The sequence below is a fragment of the Pseudophryne corroboree genome, chromosome 4 (assembly GCF_028390025.1).
Source record: "Pseudophryne corroboree isolate aPseCor3 chromosome 4, aPseCor3.hap2, whole genome shotgun sequence".
NCBI classification, from domain to species: Eukaryota; Metazoa; Chordata; class Amphibia; order Anura; family Myobatrachidae; genus Pseudophryne; species Pseudophryne corroboree.
In genome coordinates, this window is record NC_086447.1 from 828,389,443 (window position 1) to 828,414,744 (window position 25,302).

General features: G+C 42.6%; 1 protein-coding gene across 3 annotated transcripts in view; it reads left to right on the forward strand.

Moving 5' to 3' along the window:
• Positions 1-25,302, forward strand: part of ESF1 (ESF1 nucleolar pre-rRNA processing protein homolog) — an 82,850-nt gene that overhangs the window by 41,030 nt on the left and 16,518 nt on the right. For all 3 annotated transcript variants that reach the window (XM_063918533.1, XM_063918532.1, XM_063918534.1), the window contains 4 exons: positions 454-568; positions 957-1,098; positions 4,150-4,311; positions 22,839-22,957. In XM_063918533.1, the coding sequence (XP_063774603.1) occupies positions 454-568; positions 957-1,098; positions 4,150-4,311; positions 22,839-22,957 (538 nt within the window). The remainder of the gene's footprint in view (positions 1-453; positions 569-956; positions 1,099-4,149; positions 4,312-22,838; positions 22,958-25,302) is intronic.

Genomic DNA, 25,302 nt, shown 5'->3' on the forward strand with positions numbered 1-25,302 from the left:
CACCAGTGGTCCGCTCCGTGTATGGCACCATGCGTTGTAGTGCCTAATCAGTTATTTTATACCAACACCTTTACGAAAAAAGCGCCAATCCTAAGTGCCCAGTACACTATAAGCAATTTAGTGTGTTGTTACGATGGGAATAAGATGCTAAGTTCAGGAAAAAGTAGGAAAGTCCGGGAATTGCTGCCAGTGGCTGAGCGTTAAATCACGGATAAAGGGTAGGTGTATGAGCACACCTCTGTACTTCCACTCAGATAGGCGTTCCTGTACAGGGACTTAGGAGCTCCTGTACAGCGTCTTATATGACTTAATGAAGATTTTCTATCAAAGTAATAGGGCACATTTTTCCTTTTAACAGCTTGCAGACAAATTTACACCTTTATAAAATACACGATTACATTACAGTGCAGTATTTAGAATGTTCTATCTAATGTGCTCTGTTTTACTTGGCAGGTTCATCCCAGACAATGTGCAGTTTGATGATGAACCAAAAGACACTGCCGTGGATGTGGACCTCTCTGCTTACAAGCCAAAGTTGTTCACTTCTGCTGCAATGGTCACATCCAAGGTATTTCCACAATAGTTTATTTAATAACTTTGTATTAAGGTGACAAAAGTGTACTGAACTGTAACAACTGATCAAACACTTGCTTTCATTGTAAACTTACGTTAGGTATATAAGACCTTGCTACTTATTGGTTCCTGGTGGGGACAACAAAATGCATAGGTCATGCTGGTGTACCCGGACCTAAAATCACTTTCAGCCAATGGCTGGCGGCAAATGTTTTGTTTATTTCCACGTAATAGCGTGCAGACTTCTCTCTGTGCTTGTGGGTGGGTGTGGGGGACAAGTAAAAGTGTTTACTGACAATAAGCAATGTTTAATCCATCTATTTATGTCAGAGTACTCTGTGTTGATGTGTGTAAAGCGGTCTTTATTTTAAAATTGTTTTCAGATAGAGCTGACTTGGGATGAGACTGATCAGGATAGGATTACAACATTAAACAGACCCTTCAACAAAAAAGAGGTACTTGACATGGATTTTCAAGCATATTTAGCATCTTCCAGTGATGAGGAGGAAGAGGAAATTCTGCCAGGTAAGCTTTTATCCATTCATATGGTTCCTGCCTTATTAATATACTGTATCCACTGTAGTGTGACAGGGAAGTGGGTGACATGGGGGTTAGCATTGCTGCTTCACAAATACAGTTCCTGACCAGTATGTGATCTGTGTGGATTTTGTATGTTCTCCCAGTGTTTTTATGAGTTTCCTCCCGGTACCCCAGTTTCCTCACACACAATACAATACACAATCTTCCTTGTATGTATAGTTATGAGTAGGATTACCATACTATCCCTTTAAACACTCATGAATTAAACCGGTTCTGTGGCTGATTTAAAACCTGGTGAAATGCAGGCTTGAAGCCAGCCAGCCGCAGTATCTGTGTAATTCATGAGCATCTCGCTTTTAAGGTGTAGGGGTATATTCAATTGAAGTCTGATCCATTCCGACATTCATTTGTCGGAATGGATCCGACCTGGGCTATTCAAAGCAATCTCAATTCGACTTTAAAAAAAGTCAAATTGAGATTCGACCTTAAAAAGTCGAAAACTGCCATCTTTTCGACAGATTGTAGCTTTCGACCCTAATTGAATATACCCCATAGTATAGTAAGCCTAATTATTAAACTTCATGCCAATATCATCGCTGTAGTACCTTTCACAGTAAACATGGCATCCCACTGGTAAAGGTTTCTTGTTGTGTGTGTCACATTTATTTTTTAGTATTTAAAAAAAAAAAAAAAAAAAAGTGGCTGAGGCAGCCTTAATTAAGTTTTGAAGCTTTATTGATCCTGAGATCTAACATTGTATGCGTGAAGCAGATGCAACATCACATCAACACAGTCCCAACCCTCCACGACACCCTCCCCACCAGTGATTCCTGGTAGTGTGCTAGGCAAGTTGCTTACATGGTTTCATAATAAGAGGGGTGTGCAATAAGTTTCCGGATGTGCAGTGCACAGGTAGAGTAGACACAATCTGACTAGTTGTGATCTCTGACTAAAGTCCTTGTGAAACATCAAGACACAGAACAGTACATAAGCAACACTGCACTCTGAAGAAGCCGGTATGTTCTCTTCCTTCCTGATGTCGTTATTGAACTCAACAGAGGCCACTGGAGAGCCATGATCTTCTACGACTACCAGGTTGGTCTGTGACAACAGTCGGATTTTGACTGACTGCAAGCTAGTTTTAGGGAGGAAGAACCGTCCCGAATCACTATGTTTGAGTCGTTTGTAGAATTTCAGCGCGGGAGACGGTCCCTGGAAAGCGATGAGCACTGTGGCAGACTTGTGTCTGCGATCACCGAGGACAACTTTGCTGCCATGCAGGCATAGTTGAGGTGGACGCCAGGGTTATTCTCCACGAAAAGCTTGGCCTGAGCAAGGTATCTGCACGCTGGATGCCCCATCAGCTGACTCAAGAGCAGGAGGAGAATTGGGTGACTTGATGCTGCAACATCCTGGCCAACCAAGTTTGATCAGTAGTGGCGATGAATCCTGGATCTACAGTTTTAACCCTGAGACCAAACAGTTGGTCCAGCGCACCTCAGTTGAAGGTGCACCGCCACAGAAGTTCCGACGTGAGCCTAGTGTGGCCAGGTAGATGGTGGCTGATTTTGTGGCCAAGACTGGTCATGTAGCTACCGTATCACTCGTGCAGCAGCACACCATCACTTTGGATTGGTACGCCAACCAGCGCATACCGTAAGTGCTGGAAGCTATTTGCAGGCGCCATCCAAGAACTCACTCTCGTGATGTCGTTCTCCATCACGACAATGCACCTGCCCACAAGTCCAGGAAGTGGTGGATTTTCTTGCCCACGAATGCATCCAGGAGCTTAGTAATCCGCCGAACAGAGCAAACCTGGCCCACTGAGACTTCCACAAATCAATCGCAAGATGGGTGGGATTCTCTTTTGATTCACCGGAAGCTTCAGTGGAGACCTTCATCCAGCGTGTTGAAGACAAACCTGATTCGGACTGGTCCAGCTGCTTCACCAAGTGGTTTGAACGCATGCAACTTTGCATAGACTCCTCTGCCGAATACTATACAAAATGTAATGTTCATTATGTTTGTAAATAAAATACTTTTTGTACATTCGGAAACTTCATTGCACAACAACTCATATGGCTTTCCACTGTCGGTAGGGATTATTGTTAATCCGGCAAGCATTTAGCAGTATTGTCCATGCTTATTATTAAAGAGGTTGTCTGTTTGCAAATGTGATGCTTCTACAGGTTGAGTATCCCTTATCCAAAATGCTTGGGACCAGAAGTATTTTGGATATCGGATTTTTCCGTATTTTGGATTAATTGCATACCATAATGAGATATCATGGTGATGGGGCCTAAGCCTAAGCACAGAATGCATTTATGTTTCATAAACACCTTATACACACAGCCTGAAGGTCATTTTAGCCAATATTTTTAATAACTTTGTGCATTAAACAAAGTGTGTGTACATTCACACAATTCATTTATGTTTCATGTACATCTTATACACACAGCCTGAAGGTCATTTAATACAATATTTTTAATTACTTTTTGTAGTAAATAAAGTTTGTGTACATTAAGCCATCAAAAAACAAAGGTTTCACTATCTCACTCTCGCTCAAAAAATTCTGTATTTCGGAATATTTGGATATGGGATACTCAACCTGTATTAGTTATTATCAGCCTTTGCATAAAACACTCCCATATTTTATTTTTATCATCATTGTTATTTATTTCAACGTGGTTAAGTGAAGTGCATGTTAATTATAAAGTAAAAGGTGTATAGTAGTAATCACAAATATATGTGTAATGCTTCTCGCAGTGGTAAAGAAGTTTTTTCTGTCTCATTTTTTTCTCTGAGTGCTAGTGGTGTAATATCTTAAATATATAATTGTAATAATTGCAGAAACCTGTAGTTTTCAATGATTGTAATGGCAGGGTTCTATAAAGTAATTTATTGTACTTGCTTTAGCAAAGTGAGAGAAAATCCCCAGTATAAACACACTGCAAACCTATGTAGAGGTCTGACAAACCAGAATAATAGAGTATATAAGAAATTATAACCATTATGCCTAATTTGCTTCCTCTCCAGATAATGAAAGTGCTGCAGCGGATGGAACCACAAAGACTAAAAAAGGACCAAAGGACGATGAAGAACAAATCGCTCATTACAGGGAGCTGCTTAAAAGCATCCAGGAAAAAGAGAAAAAGCAGCAGGACAAGGATCTGGGGATGGAAGTAAAGTGGGTGCCAGGTAATAGATTTATCCCTTTTTACTGTGTTTCTAGAAATATTGCTGTAATGTGGTAATAACCACAGATCACCACTAAGGGTCACTGGCATATATAACGTGAAATTGTCCAATGGTTCTTTTCCGTCTTCTGTAAGTAGATTTTTACACGTTACACAGTAGTATTAAAGCTTACCTGTTCCTTATACACAGCAGACACATTTTGTGTGGGCCAAATCATAAAAATCTAGAATAAAATATCACTAGAAGCCGGTGACTTTTTGGTAGAAATAATATTCGAGTCCAGAGAAAGTAGGGTCTTGCTGCATATTAAGGAGATTCTTTGTATTTGGTTAATACATCTGCACACTTTATTATTTTTTCTTATCTGTCACATCGATCTATAATATTTTACTTGGGAAAGGACCAGCCTGGATCTAGTATTTTAGGGGATGCAGTCACAATGTCAATATTTTCAGAACGTTGACATCAGAAATGTTGACATTCTGCAGAAAGCCGACATCTTGTTAAGTTGCTGAAGTGGTTAGGGTTAGGATGTGGGTGCGGAGGGTCAGGCACTAAATTGAGGGTTAGTGTTGGGCACTAGGGTAAAGTTATTATTAGGGTTAGGTGCATTACACATGGCTGTGATCCAGAAGTCCTTATCTCCTGATAACCAGACCCTGAAGGTACAGCTGGGGCCACCGGACCAACCGAACAAGGCCAGTCACCACTGGACCTCCAGGTCTGTTTTGTTAACATTTCATCAATGTTGACCTGCTCAGTGTCAACATTCTCATGCCAATGTTGTGAATGTCAACAAAATAAAATCAACCTGTATTTTATTATAAATAATAAAGCTATTTTTTTACTTATAATATTATTTAAGAGCCTTCAATACATAAACTTTATTTTTTTTTTTTCACATTTCTGAATGTAAGTTGATGGAATTTTGGACTGGTCATTCTCTGGGTCTTGGAGGTCTTACATTTCTTCTGCCCCGGCCATGGACTGTGGTGTCTTTTTTCCTTCAAGTTCTTTTTATCTCCATTCCAATATGACTGCAACCTTTGCGGCTCCCTCCGGTGTTGCGGCCATCTTTCAGCCAAGGGTCGGCTCCCAGCCTAGCCACGTCTCATGCTTTTTACTCCCCGCTATCCCTTCATTCTGGCTCGCATTGCGCGTGGCGGAGATGGGACATTCATTCAGGGTTATATTATAGTTCAGGAGTATTCAATGTGCAGCACTCCAGCTGCTGTGGAATTGCATATCCCACCATGTCTTGCCCCAGTTTTGCTTTTAGGGCATGCTGAGATGTATAGTTCCACAGTAGTTGGTAGGCCGCTTGTTGAATGCCCCTATAATACAGATGTGTCCTCATACATCTAGCCTCAATACGGCATGCAGCGGGAGATGTCTGGTGCCAGTGACCTGACAGGTGCTGTGCAACTTCGGGCGGCCATTATTTATTTATTTATTTATTTATTTATTTTTTGTTTGAGGACACATTCTGTAGATTCTGTAACATTATAACAATGCAACTAGGGATAATCCACTGGTACTTATTCATACTCCTCTTCCTGTGCAGGTAATAACTCCTTTATTACAAGAGCATTTTCCCAGAAGCCTCTGACGTAGCCTAAATGTCAGCTTGAGCTGAAATCTTTGCTATTTCATGTTTCAGCGATGCATTACTGAAGGGTAAATTCTTTCTTCCTGTCCTGTATTGATCTGTTTATTGACATGTACAGCCTTTAATGAAGTCTTTGGGGGGAATTAAAATGTTTGCATCGGCGGCTACTGGTGCTACATTCGCGTGCAAACAGCTATTGGCGCCAGCTTTTCTGCTCGCAGCTCCCCGTACTGGCATGCATGTATGTGTGTAAAGTGACCCGTTTGGAGGCCACTTTTACATGGCTAAACCCGTCACTGCAGTACGCGATCAGCAAAATAACTGTAATGTGCTTTAATGCATATAAATGTAAAAATGTAAATTTTTCAATGAGAAACACGTTTATTAAATTGGTCCTGTCACCTACACTCCTTGGAGGTAATCTGTTTTGTTAACTGAGCTCCTGTTCAAATGTAGCCTCTTCTTAATGCACTGGGAACCAGTCACATCCTCTAGTCACTAGGACACATAGAGGTCTATTTACTGAGCCTTGGATGGAGATAAAGTGGACGGAGATAAGGTAGTAGCCGCTCAGCTCTTAACTGCTATATCACAAGCTGTGTTTGAAAAATGACAGTTAGCAGCTGATTGGTTGGTACCTTATTTCCGAACGCCTCTACCTCCAACCAAGGCTTTATAAATAGACCCCACAGTCCTTTAGGGAGATGTATAACATTTTCTAAAGAGGACAAGGGGAGGCGTTGCCCATGGCAACCAATTAAGATTCTAGTTATCATACTACAAAATTTGGTTGGTTGCTATGGGCAAGATCTCCACGTGTCCTCTTTAGATAGGCTGACCACAATATCCCTTTAAACTGAGACATTCATAAATGACACGGGTTCAGGGGCTGAATTAAACCAGGTGACAGAACCTGTGTAATTCATTAGTGTCCCAGTTTAAAGGGATATTATGGTCAGCCTACTTTAGAAGGCTTGATGCTTTTCCCCCCACGTAGCGAGTTAGCTGCGTGTATGTAAGTGGAAGCGACCGTGTAGATTTGTCACTTCCACTATATCCTAATATCCTAATCTGTCAGTCTGTATTGGACTAGCCTTTATCTTTTTATATGTAGGAACAGTAGAGGGGACAAAGGACCCAAAACCTGAAAGTAACCCTTCCTGTCTGATGTCCCCTTGCTCACTATTACGTCATTGGTGGCCTCTTATGCACTGCTCACCTTCATTGGCAGGATGGACCTTCATCGCCACACAAAATGTATTTCAGGACAAATGTGTAACGATCCCGTTGTCTATTTTTATTCTTCTTTTACCATATTACTATATGGAAAATATTCTCCTACGCCTTCATATTGTATGAGAACACGCTAATACTTTCAGGCTTTAGTTTTGATTAGATTTCCTGTAATTGACCGTCATCTGAAGTATACATTTAAAACAGTTTGTTCATGGGAACTTTGTGTAAAGGAAATGTTTATTGTAAGATCCAGAAGATGGTAATAGAATAATAGAAAACTTGAATGGAAAACTGTTTGATTTATTTACTGGAATGTTATACTAGATAGAAGCCTAGCCAGTAACCCTTTCTATATCGGCACCTCACTGGTGAATAGTGATTTCAGTAACAAGTAACCCTTTCTATATCAGTACCTGACTGGTGAATAGTGATTTCAGTAACAAGTAACCCTTTCTATATCAGTACCTGACTGGTGAATAGTGACTTCAGTAACAAGTAACCCTTTCTATATCAGTACCTGACTGGTGAATAGTGACTTCAGTAACAAGTAACCCTTTCTATATCAGTACCTGACTGGTGAATAGTGATTTCAGTAACAAGTAACCCTTTCTATATCAGTACCTGACTGGTGAATAGTGACTTCAGTAACAAGTAACCCTTTCTGTATCAGTACCTGACTGGTGAATAGTGACTTCAGTAACAAGTAACCCTTTCTATATCAGTACCTGACTGGTGAATAGTGATTTCAGTAACAAGTTACACTTTCTATATCAGTACCTGACTGGTGAATAGTGACTTCAGTAACAAGTAACCCTTTCTATATCAGTACCTGACTGGTGAATAGTGATTTCAGTAACAAGTTACACTTTCTATATCAGTACCTGACTGGTGAATAGTGACTTCAGTAACAAGTAACCCTTTCTATATCAGTACCTGACTGGTGAATAGTGACTTCAGTAACAAGTAACCCTTTCTATATCGGCACCTCACTGGCGAATAGTGATTTCAGTAACAAGTTACACTTTCTATATCAGTACCTCCATTGGTGAATAATGATTTCAGTAACAAGTTACACTTTCTATATCAGTACCTGACTGGTGAATAGTGATTTCAGTAACAAGTAACCCTTTCTATATCAGTACCTCATTGGTGAATAGTGATTTCAGTAACAAGTAACCCTTTCTATATCAGTACCTCATTGGTGAATAGTGATTTCAGTAACAAGTTACCCTTTCTATATCAGTACCTCATTGGTGAATAGTGATTTCAGTAACAATTTACCCTTTCTATATCAGTACCTCCATTGGTGAATAATGATTTCAGTAACAAGTTACACTTTCTATATCAGTACCTGACTGGTGAATAGTGATTTCAGTAACAAGTAACCCTTTCTATATCAGTACCTCATTGGTGAATAATGATTTCAGTAACAAGTTACACTTTCTATATCGGTACCTGACTGGTGAATAGTGATTTCAGTAACAAGTAACCCTTTCTATATCAGTACCTCATTGGTGAATAGTGATTTCAGTAACAAGTAACCCTTTCTATATCAGTACCTCATTGGTGAATAGTGATTTCAGTAACAAGTAACCCTTTCTATATCAGTACCTCATTGGTGAATAATGATTTCAGTAACAAGTTACCCTTTCTATATCAGTACCTTACTGGTGAATAATGATTTCAGTAACAAGTAACCCTTTCTATATCAGTACCTCATTGGTGAATAGTGATTTCAGTAACAAGTAACCCTTTCTATATCAGTACCTCATTGGTGAATAGTGATTTCAGTAACAAGTAACCCTTTCTATATCAGTACCTCATTGGTGAATAGTGATTTCAGTAACAAGTAACCCTTTCTATATCAGTACCTCATTGGTGAATAGTGATTTCAGTAACAAGTTACCCTTTCTATATCAGTACCTGACTGGTGAATAGTGACTTCAGTAACAAGTAACCCTTTCTATATCAGTACCTGACTGGTGAATAGTGACTTCAGTAACAAGTAACCCTTTCTATATCAGTACCTGACTGGTGAATAGTGACTTCAGTAACAAGTAACCCTTTCTATATCAGTACCTGACTGGTGAATAGTGACTTCAGTAACAAGTAACCCTTTCTATATCGGCACCTCACTGGCGAATAGTGATTTCAGTAACAAGTTACACTTTCTATATCAGTACCTCCATTGGTGAATAATGATTTCAGTAACAAGTTACACTTTCTATATCAGTACCTGACTGGTGAATAGTGATTTCAGTAACAAGTAACCCTTTCTATATCAGTACCTCATTGGTGAATAGTGATTTCAGTAACAAGTAACCCTTTCTATATCAGTACCTCATTGGTGAATAGTGATTTCAGTAACAATTTACCCTTTCTATATCAGTACCTCCATTGGTGAATAATGATTTCAGTAACAAGTTACACTTTCTATATCAGTACCTGACTGGTGAATAGTGATTTCAGTAACAAGTTACACTTTCTATATCAGTACCTCACTGGCGAATAGTGATTTCAGTAACAAGTAACCCTTTCTATATCAGTACCTCATTGGTGAATAATGATTTCAGTAACAAGTTACACTTTCTATATCGGTACCTGACTGGTGAATAGTGATTTCAGTAACAAGTAACCCTTTCTATATCAGTACCTGACTGGTGAATAGTGATTTCAGTAACAAGTAACCCTTTCTATATCAGTACCTCATTGGTGAATAGTGATTTCAGTAACAAGTAACCCTTTCTATATCAGTACCTCATTGGTGAATAATGATTTCAGTAACAAGTTACCCTTTCTATATCAGTACCTTACTGGTGAATAATGATTTCAGTAACAAGTAACCCTTTCTATATCAGTACCTCATTGGTGAATAGTGATTTCAGTAACAAGTAACCCTTTCTATATCAGTACCTCATTGGTGAATAGTGATTTCAGTAACAAGTAACCCTTTCTATATCAGTACCTCATTGGTGAATAGTGATTTCAGTAACAAGTAACCCTTTCTATATCAGTACCTCATTGGTGAATAATGATTTCAGTAACAAGTTACCCTTTCTATATCAGTACCTTACTGGTGAATAATGATTTCAGTAACAAGTAACCCTTTCTATATCAGTACCTCATTGGTGAATAGTGATTTCAGTAACAAGTAACCCTTTCTATATCAGTACCTCATTTGGTGAATAGTGATTTCAGTAACAAGTAACCCTTTCTATATCAGTACCTCATTGGTGAATAGTGATTTCAGTAACAAGTAACCCTTTCTATATCAGTACCTCATTGGTGAATAGTGATTTCAGTAACAAGTTACCCTTTCTATATCAGTAACTCATTGGTAAATAATGATTTCAGTAACAAGTTACCCTTTCTATATTAGTACCTCATTGGTGAATAGTGATTTCTGTCGCAAGTAACCCTTTGCTTATCAGTACCTCCTTGGTGAATAATGATTTCAGTAGATGCTACCAGAGAGGTTTCTATACTTAAAAATATAGAAGTTGTTTGGCTCGCGTTGGTCAGTAGAGTATACATCTTTTTCACACATATATGCCGTACCTGCCTGTTGGAATGGAGCTCCCAGGAGACTCTTTGTTTTTGAGGAGCAGACAACACTCCCGGATTCCACCTCCGTGAAGTGGGCAGGGGCCGTGATGATGCAGATTTTGGCGCCATGTCCTCTCCTCCCTGAATCTTACTCTACTGGATTCACAGGAGAAAGAGTAGGCTAATATGCTATACAGTATACATATAATTAATCCCATACCTGGGGTTATTGTTGACTTCCATGATGCTCATACCAGATTCTACTTCGCCCCAATACGTATGTCCCTTTATGAACATGGAACAGAATCCCTACATTCCTGGCTTTAATAACTTCAAATGTTTTCTTGCGCCAACTAGGCTTTTTGTTACAGCTGTTATTGCATTAATGGAACAGCTTAAATCCAAGTTTAAGGTGCCTATTCAATTGATGTTTATGCTTTAGCATTATGCTAGCCATACATCAGACCAACTTTTCTCCAACACTCCAAACTTCCAACCATCCAACTTGTCTGTTCAACTAAAACAGTGCCCCATACATCTCACCAACTTTTTACCAGTGCTCCACACATCTAACCAACTTTTCATCAGACCAACCAACCTTCCAACTTCTGTCCAACTTGTGATGTCACCGAAGTAGGCGGACAGTGCCTTCCTACAGTTCTTCAGTTTTGTTTTGTTTTTTTAATTTCAAAACATGCAGAAGTGTCTTTTTTTCAGTGAAACTGGGCTTTTCTTTCACCACCATACATTTATTAGATTTACTTATTTTTATACTGAACTATGGATACCAGCATGGTTGGGCTGCCAAGGCAAATTATATATATATATATATATATATATCAGATGTAGATATTCGGCACTCCCAATGCAGTAAAATGTACAGCTTGCCTGGTGCCCTCCTGAGCTTCAAAAAGCAAACATATCACAAACGATAGGCGGCACTCTAGGACTTTTCAAAAATCAAGAACATACGTGACCCTGTTCTGACAGCTTAACGTTTCAGTTTCGGTCATTTTCAATCCGCCACACTTTGCTGGCGGAATCTAATAAAAAAAATTTTAAAAGCATGTTTTTTTTGGGGGGTAATAGCATATCTATTTATATTAGAAGGGATTAGGTACTTGGTTTGTCTTTTTTGGAGGCACAAGTATTATTTATATATTTTGAAAAAGATTATTATTATTTTTATTTTTTTTAAATGGAATGGGAAAAACCCGAAAAAAAATTGCGTGGGGTCCCCCCTCCAAAGCATAACCAGCCTCGGGCTCTTCGAGCTGGTCCTGGTTCTAAAAATCCGTGGGAAAAACGGACAGGGGATCCCCCGTATTTTTAAAACCAGCACCGGGCTCTGCGCCTGGTGCTGGTGCAAAAAATACGGGGGACAAAAAGAGTAGGGGTCCCCCGTATTTTTTACACCAGCATCGGGCTCCACTAGCTGGACAGATAATGCCACAGCCGGGGGTCACTTTTATACAGTGCCCTGCGGCCGTGGCGTTAAATATCCAACTAGTCACCCCTGGCCGGGGTACCCTGGGGGAGTGGGGACCCCTTCAATCAAGGGGTCCCCCTCCCAGCCACCCAAGGGCCAGGGGTGAAGCCTGAGGCTGTCCCCCCCCCCCCATCCAAAGGCTGCGGATGGGGGGCTGATAGCCTTGAGAAAATTGAAAGAATATTGTTTTTTCCAGTAGTACTACAAGTCCCAGCAAGCCTCCCCCGCAAGCTGGTACTTGGAGAACCACAAGTACCAGCATGCGGGAGAAAAACGGGCCCACTGGTACCTGTAGTTCTAATGGGAAAAAAATACCCAAATAAAAACAGGAGACACACACCGTGACAGTAAAAATTAATTTCACACATGTCGACACACACATACTTACCTATGTTGACACGAAGCAGTCGGTCCTCTTCTCCAAGTAGAATCCACGGGTACCTGAAAATAAAAGATAATTATACTCACCTGATCCAGGGTCCAGATTATAATCCACGTACTTGGCAAAACGACAAACCGAACACCCGGACCAAACGGACTGAAAGGGGTCCCATGTTTACACATGGGACCCCTTTCCACGAATGCAGAGACACCCTGGCGGGCGGGCGGGGGGGGGGGGCTGAATTACCGGTGCGGGCTGGAGCTGGCCCTGGTGAGCGGGAAGGGGTGCTGCGATCTTGGGGGGCAGTGACTGCAGGAGGGGAGCAGAGGGTGATATGCTGGGGGTGCCACGATTGCGGGTGATATGTGGGGGGTGCCGCGATCGCGGGTAAGCTGCTGGGGGTGCCGCGATTGCGGGTGATATGCGGGGGGTGCCGCGATTGCGGGTGATATGCGGGGGGTGCCACGATTGCGGGTGATATGCGGGGGGTGCCGCGATTGCGGTTAAGCTGCGGGGGGGGGGCCGCGACTGCGGGTAAGCTGCGGGGGGGGTGCCGCGATTGCGGGTGGGGTGCGGGGGGTGCCGCGATCGCGGGTGGGGTGCGGGGGTGCCGCAACCGCAGGTGGGGTGCCAGTGATCGGGGGTGGCGTGCGGGGGTGCAGCAATCATGGGTGGGGTGCGGGGGGCGCCGCGATCATGGGGTATCGCGGGAGGGGTGCCACTGCTGGGTGTCCTCCGCTACCACTGCCTGTGGTCTGTTGTGACAGGGGCAGCCCGGCAGCAGTGATGAACTGCCGCAGCTGCCCCTGCACCTCCTCCCGCTCCGCCGCCGCTGCTGAGGGTCCCGTTGTGACAGGGGCAGCCCGGCAGCAGCGATGTACTGCCGCAGCTGCCCCTGCACCTCCTCCCGCTCCGCCGCCGCTGCTGAGGGTCCCGTTGTGACAGGGGCAGCCCGGCAGCAGTGATGTACTGCCGTAGCTGCCCCTGAACCTCCTCCCGGCTCATGGTCCACAGTGCTGCCCAGCAGGCAGTGATGGTGACAGAAGTAGGTGGACACTGCCGGCCAGTGTCCGCCTACTTATCGTTCAGTTGGGGGGAAAGTTCTCCCTACACCTGAACGATTAGTTGGGAAAATCAAACAAGTTTGATTTTCCCAACTAGTTGGACCAACCGTTTCTGGACGTTTTCTAGGGTGTGGGAGCAAACGGCTGATCATCGTTTGCTCCCACACACTGCCAGATTATCGTTCCAACCAGCCAACTAGTTGGCTGGTTGGAACGGTATCTTCCTGATGTATGGCTAGCACATCACTAACAATAAAAATCTACATATACAATTGAGACATCCAACATTCGTACTGCTGATGGGAGGAAACGGTTATGTAAGCGTCCAGTGCATGCCCTCAAAATCCTAAACCGTTTTTTGGGAAGGTCATTTCTCAAACAGCTTATGAAGAGGATGGCTAGGGACTAGTAAAATATTTCTATATCTCTTCCGAACTCTAGATTCGTAAAGATCACAGATGGTTGGCAACCGCACTCCAATGATCTTACCAGCGGCCCTTACTGTGCGTTCCAAAGCACTCTGCTCGCTTGCAGTGCAGCACCCATACCAGACTAAGGGGGACATTTACTAAGCAGTGATAAGAGCGGAGAAGTGAGCCAGTGGAGAAGTGGCCCTATCAACCAATCAATCAGCAGCTCTGTATCATTTTATAGTATACAAATTATAGCTTTTACTTCAGTGCTGATTGGTTGCCATAGGCAACTTCTCCACTGGCTCACTTCTCTGCTCTTATCACTGCTTAGTAAATGTTCCCCTATAATACTACAAGACAAGACGTTCTCAATTGAGCATCTATAAAAAATGTAACATAGTTAATTTGCTTTCCCCCGCATCCTGTAATGTAAATGTGTCATGGGTGTCCTTTAGCTCTTGTCCTGCTCGCAGGTGATTGGATCCAAAATGCTGGAACCTGTGTTACTACCTACAGTACAGATCTGTTCTCTGTCTCATAGTCCTGCTAGTGCTCTGGATGTTCAGTCTCCTTCCATGCCAGCACTGTAATTTCTAGTACATCCAAAGTTTAAACATGCTTGGGATAGGCATGTGAATATCCTTACAAGGAATTAAGGTTCAAAGAGGGTTGCGATTACCTAAAGGATAAAAAAAAATGGGTAGACTAGATGGGCCAAGTGGTTCTTACCTGCCGTCAAATTCTCTGTTTCTATGTTTCAAACATGCTCCGTGATTCATCAGCTAATTTGTTTGCATTTTAAAACGCTTTCAGAAATGAATGTAACCTAAGGAAACATTATGAGGTTGGAATTCATTATAAATATTTATGAACAGTAAATAGAATTGTGCTCCTGCCTTTGTTCAGTATAGAAAGACAAGGACATTTGGTAACTATAGTATGCTGCTATACTGTATGGTTTACATTTTATTACTTTTGATATCTGGATAATTTGTTGTATGTAAGGAACATCTGGATTGTGCAGTTTAAAGACTGTTTGATTTTAGTTTGGAAATTGTTTTACATATGTTTTTTTCTTTTTATATTTGTGTATTGGTCACTAGCTGGGATACCCAGCAGTGCCCGAGTTGAAGAATGGACCTCGAGGCTGCAGTGTGTACAGCATTGGCTGACTGGTGGCTTTGTCTTGCAGTTGGGGAATCAAGGGCTCTGGATGGAGCAAATTGTGCAGCCTTGATTTACTGACATGAAGTCGGCAGCTGCAAGGTAAACATGTCCCTTGAGGCTGCATGTCTAGCAGTATCAGCTGACTGACGTCTTGCAGCTGGGGACTCCATTGGGGATTGGATGCTTCATTGGTCAGCTAGTCTTGCATTAAGTGATTCTCTTGTAGCTGCTTTTCTCTCTTGCTGAACTGCCAAATTTGCTTGTACTTCCTCGAGGGCTTGCCACTTTTTAACTTCTAGCAGTTGAGAAGCTGTAACCCAGACTGGATTGTTGTGTTTTGTTTTTTTTGGTGGTATGGCTTTTCTGAAACTTAGTCTGTGGTTGTGCTTTAACAGTGAAAGATTCTAAAAAGGAACACACTTTTGAAGGCTGAGGTGTGAAAAGAAGTAATCTTAGGGGCCCATTTATCAACGAGTGATAAAACTCATTTGGTATGATAAATGGTGCTACAGACATTCTGCTCCCAACTGTCCTTTTTCAAACACATGACAGTTGGGCGCTGAACACATGACAGTTATGGTGCCCATACACTTGTGAGATTATCGGTACTTGCCTTTGATTTCGACCACATCTGAGAGAAATCGGGGGATTGTATGCACATTTAAGGTACCTTTCGACGCGATGCGCTGGCACGCCGATCGAATATCGCGTCTCAAGATATTATGTGCTGCACTTAATATTTCTCGCATCTCAGTGCGATCGCATGTGGTTTTAAACCCACATGAGAGATAAAGCACTGCGATGGGCACCCGGAGGCCGCTCCCACTTGGCGGTGACGTGCCCATCATGTGATTACCATGCGATCTATTGCATGATCGCATGGTAATCACTTTGACAGTTCATGTGCGATGCCCCGCGATGTCGCTGGGCATCGCATAAGTGTATGGGCAGCATAAGGAGCTGAACACATGACAGTTAGGAGCTGACTGGCTGGTGCACCATTTATCATCCACAATGAGTTTTGTCACTCATTAATAAATGAGCCCCTTAGTTTGAATGTGGAAAAAGTTTTGAGAAGTAAAACACCTGGATAACAATGCAAATTAGGCGTAAATGACAATGCAGGCAAGCGTATTCTCTGACTGTTTGGAATGGAGTAAACGAAAATTTAAATTCAGATACTCCACAGCCTAGTAGATGCCCACCATCTATACCTCCACGGCCCTGACAAAAATGAAACCTAGGCAAAAAACAAATCCTGGTCAAACTCTATCACCACGCCAACTTCGGTGGAGCTGGCTTTGTATAAAGGAGAAACAGGAAGACGCACACACTTTCTCTCATTATTTAGATCACATATAGGCAGGTTCCTTGCTACATCATAAGCTGCTCTGTCTTCCAAGTGCACAAGGCTGGGAAACTGATGGAGAGCATTCTCCACGGTTGCATGCAGTACACACTCATATCTGTGCTCTTCTGGGGCACTATGCAAACACAACCCTTAAAAACCTACATTATAAAAAAAATAGACCAGTTCAGTTTAATCAGGACATATGCTGCAACTGACCTAATATCACTCTATGGGCCGGATGTAATAACATAGTAACACAGTATCTAAGGTTGAAAAAAGACAATTGTCCATCGGGTTCAACCTATTTGTGGTCTCCTATGCACGATTATTTTGTATAAAATTTTGACTGAAGTTGCTGACTGCCGTTCCGATTAACCCCTCTTTTTTTATAATAACCATAGTGCGTGACTATGCCCCGTAACCCTGGATATCCTTATCCATTAGGAATTTATCTAACCCATTCTTAAAGGTGTTGACTGAGTTGGCCATTACAACTCCCTGGGGCAGGGAATTCCAAACACGTATCGTCCTTACCGTAAAAAGCCTTTACACCGTATTGTGTGGAATCTCCTCTCCTCTAACCTGAGCGAGTGTCCACGAGTTCTCTGTGTTGATCTAACCAAAGACAGGTCCTGCGCAAGATCTGTATATTGTCCCCTTATATATTTGTAAATGTTGATCATGTCCCCTCTTAATCTCCTCTTTTCCAGTGTAAACATGCCTAGTCTTGAAAGCCTTTCCTCGTATTCCAGTGTCTCCATACCCTTAATTAGTTTGGTCGCCCGCCTTTGAACCTTTTCTAGCTCCAGGATATCCTTTTTGTAGTAAGGTGCCCAGAATTGTACACAGTATTCAAGGTGTGGCCTCACAAGTGATTTATATAACGGGAGTATAATACTCTCGTCCCTAGCATCCATTCCCCATTTTATGCATGCTAATATCTTATTAGCCTTCTTTGCTGCAGTCCTACTTTGGGTACTACTGCTTAGTTTGCTATCTATGAGGACACCTAAGTCCTTTTCCAGTACAGAATCCCCTAATTTTACCCCATTTAGTAGGTAAATGTTATTTTTGTTCTTGTTACCACAGTATAATAACGTCAAGTTGGCCATAGGTGGGGGTTCCCGGCTGAATTCAGGCATTTTTTTTTTTTTAAACGACAGTCATTTGCAAGGTGTGGTTTTGCCTTTTAAATGATTGCCGCTTTAAAAAAAAGTCGGCCGGGAACCCGCACCTTCAGCCAACTCGGACGTCATTACATCCGGCCCTATGTGTTGCCCAAAGAAGAATACAATAATGAATAGTAATTCGATTGGGACATTATTGGGCATGTTGGAAGAAGCCCATTGTCCATCACCGTTTGTGGTCATCTTCTAGCCGTGAAGGTTTCTGATCACTTAATACACCCAACAGACAGTTGTAAGCTGTCCAGTATACCCACCTGCCAAATGGAAGGATCATTTGTTTCCCACTAAGGTTCCCAGGGCAGACACGCCATCCTTGAAAAGCTTGATATATGGTTTTCAGTAGATTGTCCTAAATCTGGGGATAAATTTGACAGCAGAGCTTCTTTTTAGTGTGTCAATGTAAGCACTGAAGAGTTCTTATTTGCATGTAGGCCTTGCAGTACGTGTTTGTTGTTGGTAGTCCTGATCTGCCGTCGCATCACTTCTCACAGGGGACTGTGCTTTTTGAAATCATTTGAGAAAAACACGCTTGTATATTTTATTTTCTCAAACAGCCAGCGCTTGCCTCTGATCAAACCTTTCTCCACCGCTGACAGTGAAGGAAATGCTAATTTAATCACTTTTTCATAGTGCAGAGAGCTGATAAAAGGATGGAGATTTAGGTCATGGTCTGGTAATTATACCTAACAGTGTGTGGATGAAAGGTCCCCAGGGCACTTTGATCTGTCACTATGCATCGCTGCTAAATGTAAAATGAAAAATGGAAGTAACATGATAAGCCTGAACAAATAAGTCTAAAACTGTTCCGTTTACATATTCTGAGAAGTATTGCCATTCTCTCTAGATGTTTTCTGTTAAATTAATGGAAGAGGTATTCCATATACAGTACCTAGCTCAGCTATTATAGTGTTCCGCTAACAAACTGTTGGTGACTTCACCATTCATGCCTGCAGCAATATACATATTACACAGGTTTTACTCCTACATGAACCTGCACTTAAACCAAACTCACAGCAATTCATCTTGCAGTTGTTTCAGAGTCCAGGACAAAGTTTTCAATGAACTGTTCGTGTGGTAGGCGTGGGAATCAGTATGAAGTTTGCAGTAGCATTTTCTTTTTATGAGGCATTTATGTTTCGTTTCTGTTGCAAACCTAATGCAGTCTGTGATCTCGGATGCGTTGGGTATGGGTGACTGGCGGCTGGGATCCCGGCGGTCAGCATACCGACACAGGGATTCTGGCTGCCAAAATGCCGGCAGGGGGGTGAGCGCAAGGAAGCCCCTTGCGGGCTTGCCACACTGTGGGCTTGTTGGCTCACTGCGCTCGCCACAGGTTCTATTCCCACTCTATGGGTGTCGTGAACACCCATGAGTGGGAATAATCCTCATCCCCCTGCAGGCATTCTGGCGGCCGGGATACCGACCGCCAGGATGGTGACTACATCCCATCTCAGACATCTAGTGGGCTGGGATCTTTCATTATGGGTGAGCGTCCGCTGCTGAACTTCCATTAAACAGTAATATGGAAAGATAGAATTTGACGGTAGATAAGAACCACTTGGCCTATCTCGTCTATTCCTTTTTTTAAACCATATTGTTACCCCAAATCCTATTTGATAGTTATTTCTTTGTAAGGATATCCTTATGTCTATCCCATGCATGTTTAAATTGCTCTACGGTCTATTCTTCTACCACCTCTGCTGGGAGGCTATTTCACTTGTCCACTACCCTTTCTGTGCTGTAATTTTTCCTGAACCTACCTCCCTCCAGTTTAAGTGCATGTTCTCGTTTTCTATAACTTCTCTTCCTTTGAAAATTGTCTTCCTCCTGTACCTTGTTAAAACCCTTGATATATTTGCAAGTTGCCCCAGGTTTCTTACCTATTTGTTTTAAAACCCCAGGAATATTGTATTGGTTCTGCTGAGAGCTTTTGGTAAAACCTGGATAAGGGTCTTGAGGTTGGTTGTGAGACGAGAGGGCGGGTTCTCCATCCATTTAGGCCCAGTTCGGGTCTTTTGGCTGTTATCCTCACAGAAGGCTAATTAGGGCTTTCAGCTGTATGTGTGTGTTTAAAAAGTCTGTCAGCCGAATCATCTCTCTCTCACTGCCTGGTGAAAAGGAGAGACTATGGAGTCTCTGTGAGAGAAACCTGCTGATTGAAAATCAGTGTGCTGTGCCTGGTAAAAAACATTCTTGCATTTTTGTTAGTGAGTTAGGAATTATCCTGTGTTTAGTTAGTGCCAGCCGCAAGGTATTTTTTATTTTTGATTGTTTTTGCTGTTTTTCTGCACATTAAAACTGTCTGAGGTGAGTTGCACTGAGCCAACATACTTGTGTGATCTCTTAGCTGCTACACACTGTCATCTACTCCAGGAGATGCTACCTGTCCCCCTGACCCTGTTACAAGGTGTGAAGTTGCGCTACAGGTGTGTCCTTATACATCTTTAATCGGTGCGCTACAAGTCGCATTACACATAACGCGTGAGTGTCGTGTGACTCCGTAGCGACGAGCGACTTTTTTGTTATCCCCCCCCCTGCAAAAATGTATCTGAGACGCACAGTAATGTAATAGGATGCACGGGCAGCTTCTGATTAAAATGATAAGCAGCATGCCTATATTCTGTGTCTGACTGCGACTGTATTTGCATGCAAAATGCTGTGCTACAGTCTTTTCCTGGAAAACACCGTAACCTGGCTTTTCGGATGCAGATAGAGCCGCTATCACACAGAATCCTGTGAGGTTTCCATTGGTCCCAGTAGGAAGCTCGCGTGCGAGGAAACTTGCTAGGAATGTGGAGCATTAATCATTGGGTGATCTACCAGACTGTAAGATATGGTGGGAGCGGAGGTAGGTGTATATTCCTGTTTTATGTAATTCCACCTGCAAACATGTTATAATTTTGTCTAGATTCATTCTGTAATGATCTGGAGAACTCTCACAGTGGCTGGTGCCCGATCCCATGTACTGCTCTAAGAACTCTATGGGGTATATTAAATTGAAGTCGGATCCATTCCGACATTCATTTGTCGGAATGGATCCGACCTGGGTTATTCAATGATATCTCAATTCGACTTTTAAAAAAGTCGTATTGAGACGGGGGAGAGCCGCGGGCAGACGGGGGAGAGCAGCGCTACAGAAGCGCCTGTATAACCATCTGCCCGCGGCTCTCCCCCCTCTCTGCCTCCCCCGTCCCTCCTCTCCCAGTCCCTGCATCACAGCCGAGGTCTCGTTTGCTGTAGCCGGGTGGACGCTGCTGTGAGTGGCGGCTGTGACATCCTCCAGCGCTGCTCACCCCGCCTCAGCTCTCCCTGTCTCCGGCGCTGCTCTCCCCATCTCAGTTCGACTTTTTCTTTAAAGTCGAATTGAGATGGTCGAAACACAAGCACGTGGATCGGCAGCTATTCCGCCGATCCACGTGCTTTTTGACAAGTCGAATTCCTCAACTTGTCGAAAAACGTGGGGTTTGATTGAATAGGTCGGAACCCCTTCCGACCTAAAAAAGTTGAAAACTGATGTCTTTTCGACAGACGGCAGCTTTCGACTTCAATTGCATATACCCCTAAGGGTCTGGATTTGTGGAGCCCCCAAGGGCAAATATCTTTGCCCCTGTCACTGCAACCTAAATTCAAAGACGACCATGTTATTACAGTATATCAAAGTATGTTTCTTAGCTTTTGGTGTGCTTAAACCAGTGATAGGTGACATGATGCCATTCATAGGCCACAGGGGCGGCCCCCAACCTCCAAAAGGGCTGTGCAGTAATGTCTGTAGTACGCTACATGGGTATGGAGACATTGGGGCATATGTATAAGGGTCGAGTTTGCCGATGAAGCGGGATGGCGGATAATCTTGAAGCTTTTTTTAATGGGAAAAGCATGCCTCGTAAATGATTGCTGCTCTAAAAAAAAAAACCGTCCGAGATCAGCCGGCGTCCCACACCTCCCTCCGGCAAACTCAGACCCGATTACATATGCCCCATTATATCGATTATCAGAATGGTGGAAATATTGACATGGTCATTATGTTGCCATAGTGACCTGCGACTTGTTTGCCGCGAATAGCGTGCCCATTTACGGCACATGCAAATAGTCGCATGTGCAATCCATAGACAATACATTGTGCAGTCGCAGGTGTGACTATTCGCATCCGGGCGCTTTAGTCGTGCACGCATCGCAGCAATGATCAGTGTGGCTACACGCATCTAATGGTTGTGATAAAGAGTAATGCTGGGGAAAAGAGGACCAACAGGGCATAAATGAGGATTGAGCTTGAGGCCATAGGTAAATACTCAGAAGCTCCACACGGCCATAAGCCATCACTAAATGCTGATTGGTGCAGGCACTGCATTATGGCTGTACTGTGACTCGCTCAGCTGTGTATTGGGGGACCGACAGTTTATAGTCCAAGGTTGCCCACATACATTCGTTAAACCTTGCAGCAGGCTAGGGAGGTGGATGGTTCCCTACCAGGTGCAGTACTTTGTTTTTGCTGAAAGTACCAAACATTCCGAAGAAGACTTGGTTCATTAACACTAACTATATAGCTTGCCTGGCCCCATCCAGTGTCCTTGGTTGAAATGGGTAATCATAGCATAATTTATTTTCTCTTTCTGATGCTATGAATTTCCAGGTCCGATGCTAAATGAGGCATTACGAAAGCCCTAGTAATTAAATGTATGATCAGCAGCTTTTTCAAAGCCTTGTAATCTAGATAACAACAAAAAAACAACCCTGATTTATGTCACCGTGACTTGTTCTGTTTCTTTTAAGGTACCAGATGCAAAGGAAATCTGTATTCATATTAAATGACCCATAAAATATTCCTGGTTACAACTGATGTAGTAAATCAAGTAATCCTAAACCTTCAGTGCTATCGCTGCTCACAAATTAGCATTAGAATATCCTTTTTTGAACTTCAGATGGATTCCTTTTGTAATTAGTTTATCCTGTGCACAGCAGTGCTCCGTGTAGTAACAGGAATGTACCAGTAGGTGGCAGTGGTCTGGTAACAATAAGATGGGTCACTTGCATATTGCTCTGTTTTGTATATCTGGATTAATGGTTTGCTTCCTCTTTTGCACAGGACTAAAGGAAAGTGCAGAAAAGATGGTCAAAAATAAACTAGAGGGAAAGGACAAACTGACCCCATGGGAAAAATACCTGCAGAAACAGAAAGACAAGAGGAAAATGAAAAGGAAAAAGGTAATTTGGGACAGGTTTAACATTTCACATTCAGTATAGCAGTAGAAAACGTTGATACGTGAGCTATAATGTATTGAACTACCATCCCATCTCTCCGCTCCCATGGCCCTCCAAGCTACTTGAGAGAATTTACTGCACTCGCCTCACACACTTTATTAACTCACACAACTTTTTGGACTCCAGTGAGTTCCCAACACTCCACAGAGACAGCACTGACCAAACTTTGAAATGATCTGATAGCTGCGGAGTCTAAAGGCCATTACTCACTACTTATTCTTCTAGATCTCTCTGCTGCTTTTGACACTGTTGACCACTCTCTTCTCATACAAACTCTTCTAGATCTTTCATCCACATTCATTATTCGCTCCCATGCACGACTTTCTTTGGCCTGCACCCGCTCTGTGAAATGCCCTCCCACGCACAATATGACTCTCCTCTACCTCCAAACCTTCAAGCGTTCCCCGAAAAACTCACCTCTTCAGGCAAGCTTATCAAATTCTGGAACCGGCAATATAACTTCATAAACTTTCCTATCTAGTTAAATCCCCTCTGTACAGTCTACACAGAACTTCTCTCCTTTTCTCTCTCTTCACTTTTACATCCTACAGAACCCAGGCCCACATTGCTGTGTGACCATATCATACAGCCCACCAAGAACCTTTGCAATCTGGTGGACCATTATGCAATAGATAAAACCTATCCTTGTGTATTAATGCCTATTTCAGTATGGATTGTAAGTTTGTGGGCAGGACCTTCCTACCTCACTGACTGTAATTGCACAGTTTTGTTTTTCACTGTTTCATATTGTAAAGCGCAACAGAATTTGCTGCACTATATAGGAAACTGTTAATAAATAATAAATGTGTAGCAGGTAATCTCAGCCAGCTCTTTCAGTGCGTCACACAGATCATGTCTTACAGGGTTTTCTAATTTAAAATGGGTCTTTGTTCAATAAGTCTTTTAGAATAATGAGGGGAAATTCAGGTTCAATCTTGGCACTATAATGCTGATTTCTGGGAGTAGAGATATCAGCTGTGGTGGGGGACGGATCATCTGCCCCCCGACACACAGTCTGCTTGCTGGGGAAGGGGTAATGTCACTGGTGGGCGAGTAATACCATTGGGGTGGGATCTGTTCGCACTAAGTGGGTTTGTAAGTGGAGGGGTTTTATATATATATATATATATATATATATATATATATATATATATATATATATATATGTTTGCAAAAGTCCCGGCACTCGTCTAAGGTAGGTAAAATTGCTGCGGTGCCATCCCAGGGGGACCAGTCCTCCAATACTAGACAGCAGAATAAAGGCGGCACTCAGTAGGCTTCTTAGGCAGTATGAAAAAAGGTCAGCTTTATTGAACCAACATGTTTCGGGGCTATACCCCTTCCCCAGGGCCTCAAGCGTTTGAGGCAGTGAGGAAGGGGTATAGCCCCGAAACATGTCGGTTCAATAAAGCTGACCTTTTTTCATACTGCCTAAGAAGCCTGCTGAGTGCCGCCTTTATTCTGCTGTCTATATATATATATATATATATATATATATATATATATATATATATATATATATAATATATATATATATATATATATATATATATATATATATATTAGTCAGGGACACATCACAAATGGCTATTTGGTACCTGTGGACACTGGTGACTGGTGGTTCTGCCACTAGTTGGTAGAAGGTAATGCCAGCGAGGTATTGGCTGCCACGGGGGCGTGCGAGGTAATGTTACACTGGGGACATTCAACCATTTAAGCCCTTGGTATTGTTATGGATTTACTATTTATGCATTCCATTTCTAGGCAGTATCTCAAATGGTAACGCTCCCGGACACTATCTCTGTTTTGGCTCTTGTGTATCACTGAGTTCTGATAGCGAAGGGTTAACACTAGTTGCCAACCCCATCCAGCATGAGATGTATCCCATACTGCTGAAGCTGTGTATATTCCTACAGCCTGCCACGTGGTGTAATGTCGGCCTGGCACTCCGCTTGCACATCAATCATAAACATATGTGACGGGGGAGAGAAATAGGCTTGTTACGGCTGTAGCCGTGCACCGGCTTTGATCTTTGTTTTCGTTGTGTTTTGGAATGTTGGAGAGACCTCAGAAAAACCCCATTTGTGTCTGTGAACATATCATAAGGTCTCCGTGCTGCACGGGCACAGCTAAAACAGCTTATTCACAATTAATAAAACTTATTTTAGTTTTCCCAACACTATCAGAAGCAATAGCATTTATTGCCTACCATCAATAACGTAAAACATATACCTGTCGTGGAACTTTGAAAAATACAACCTAGTGTGATACAGCCTGAGTATCCGCTT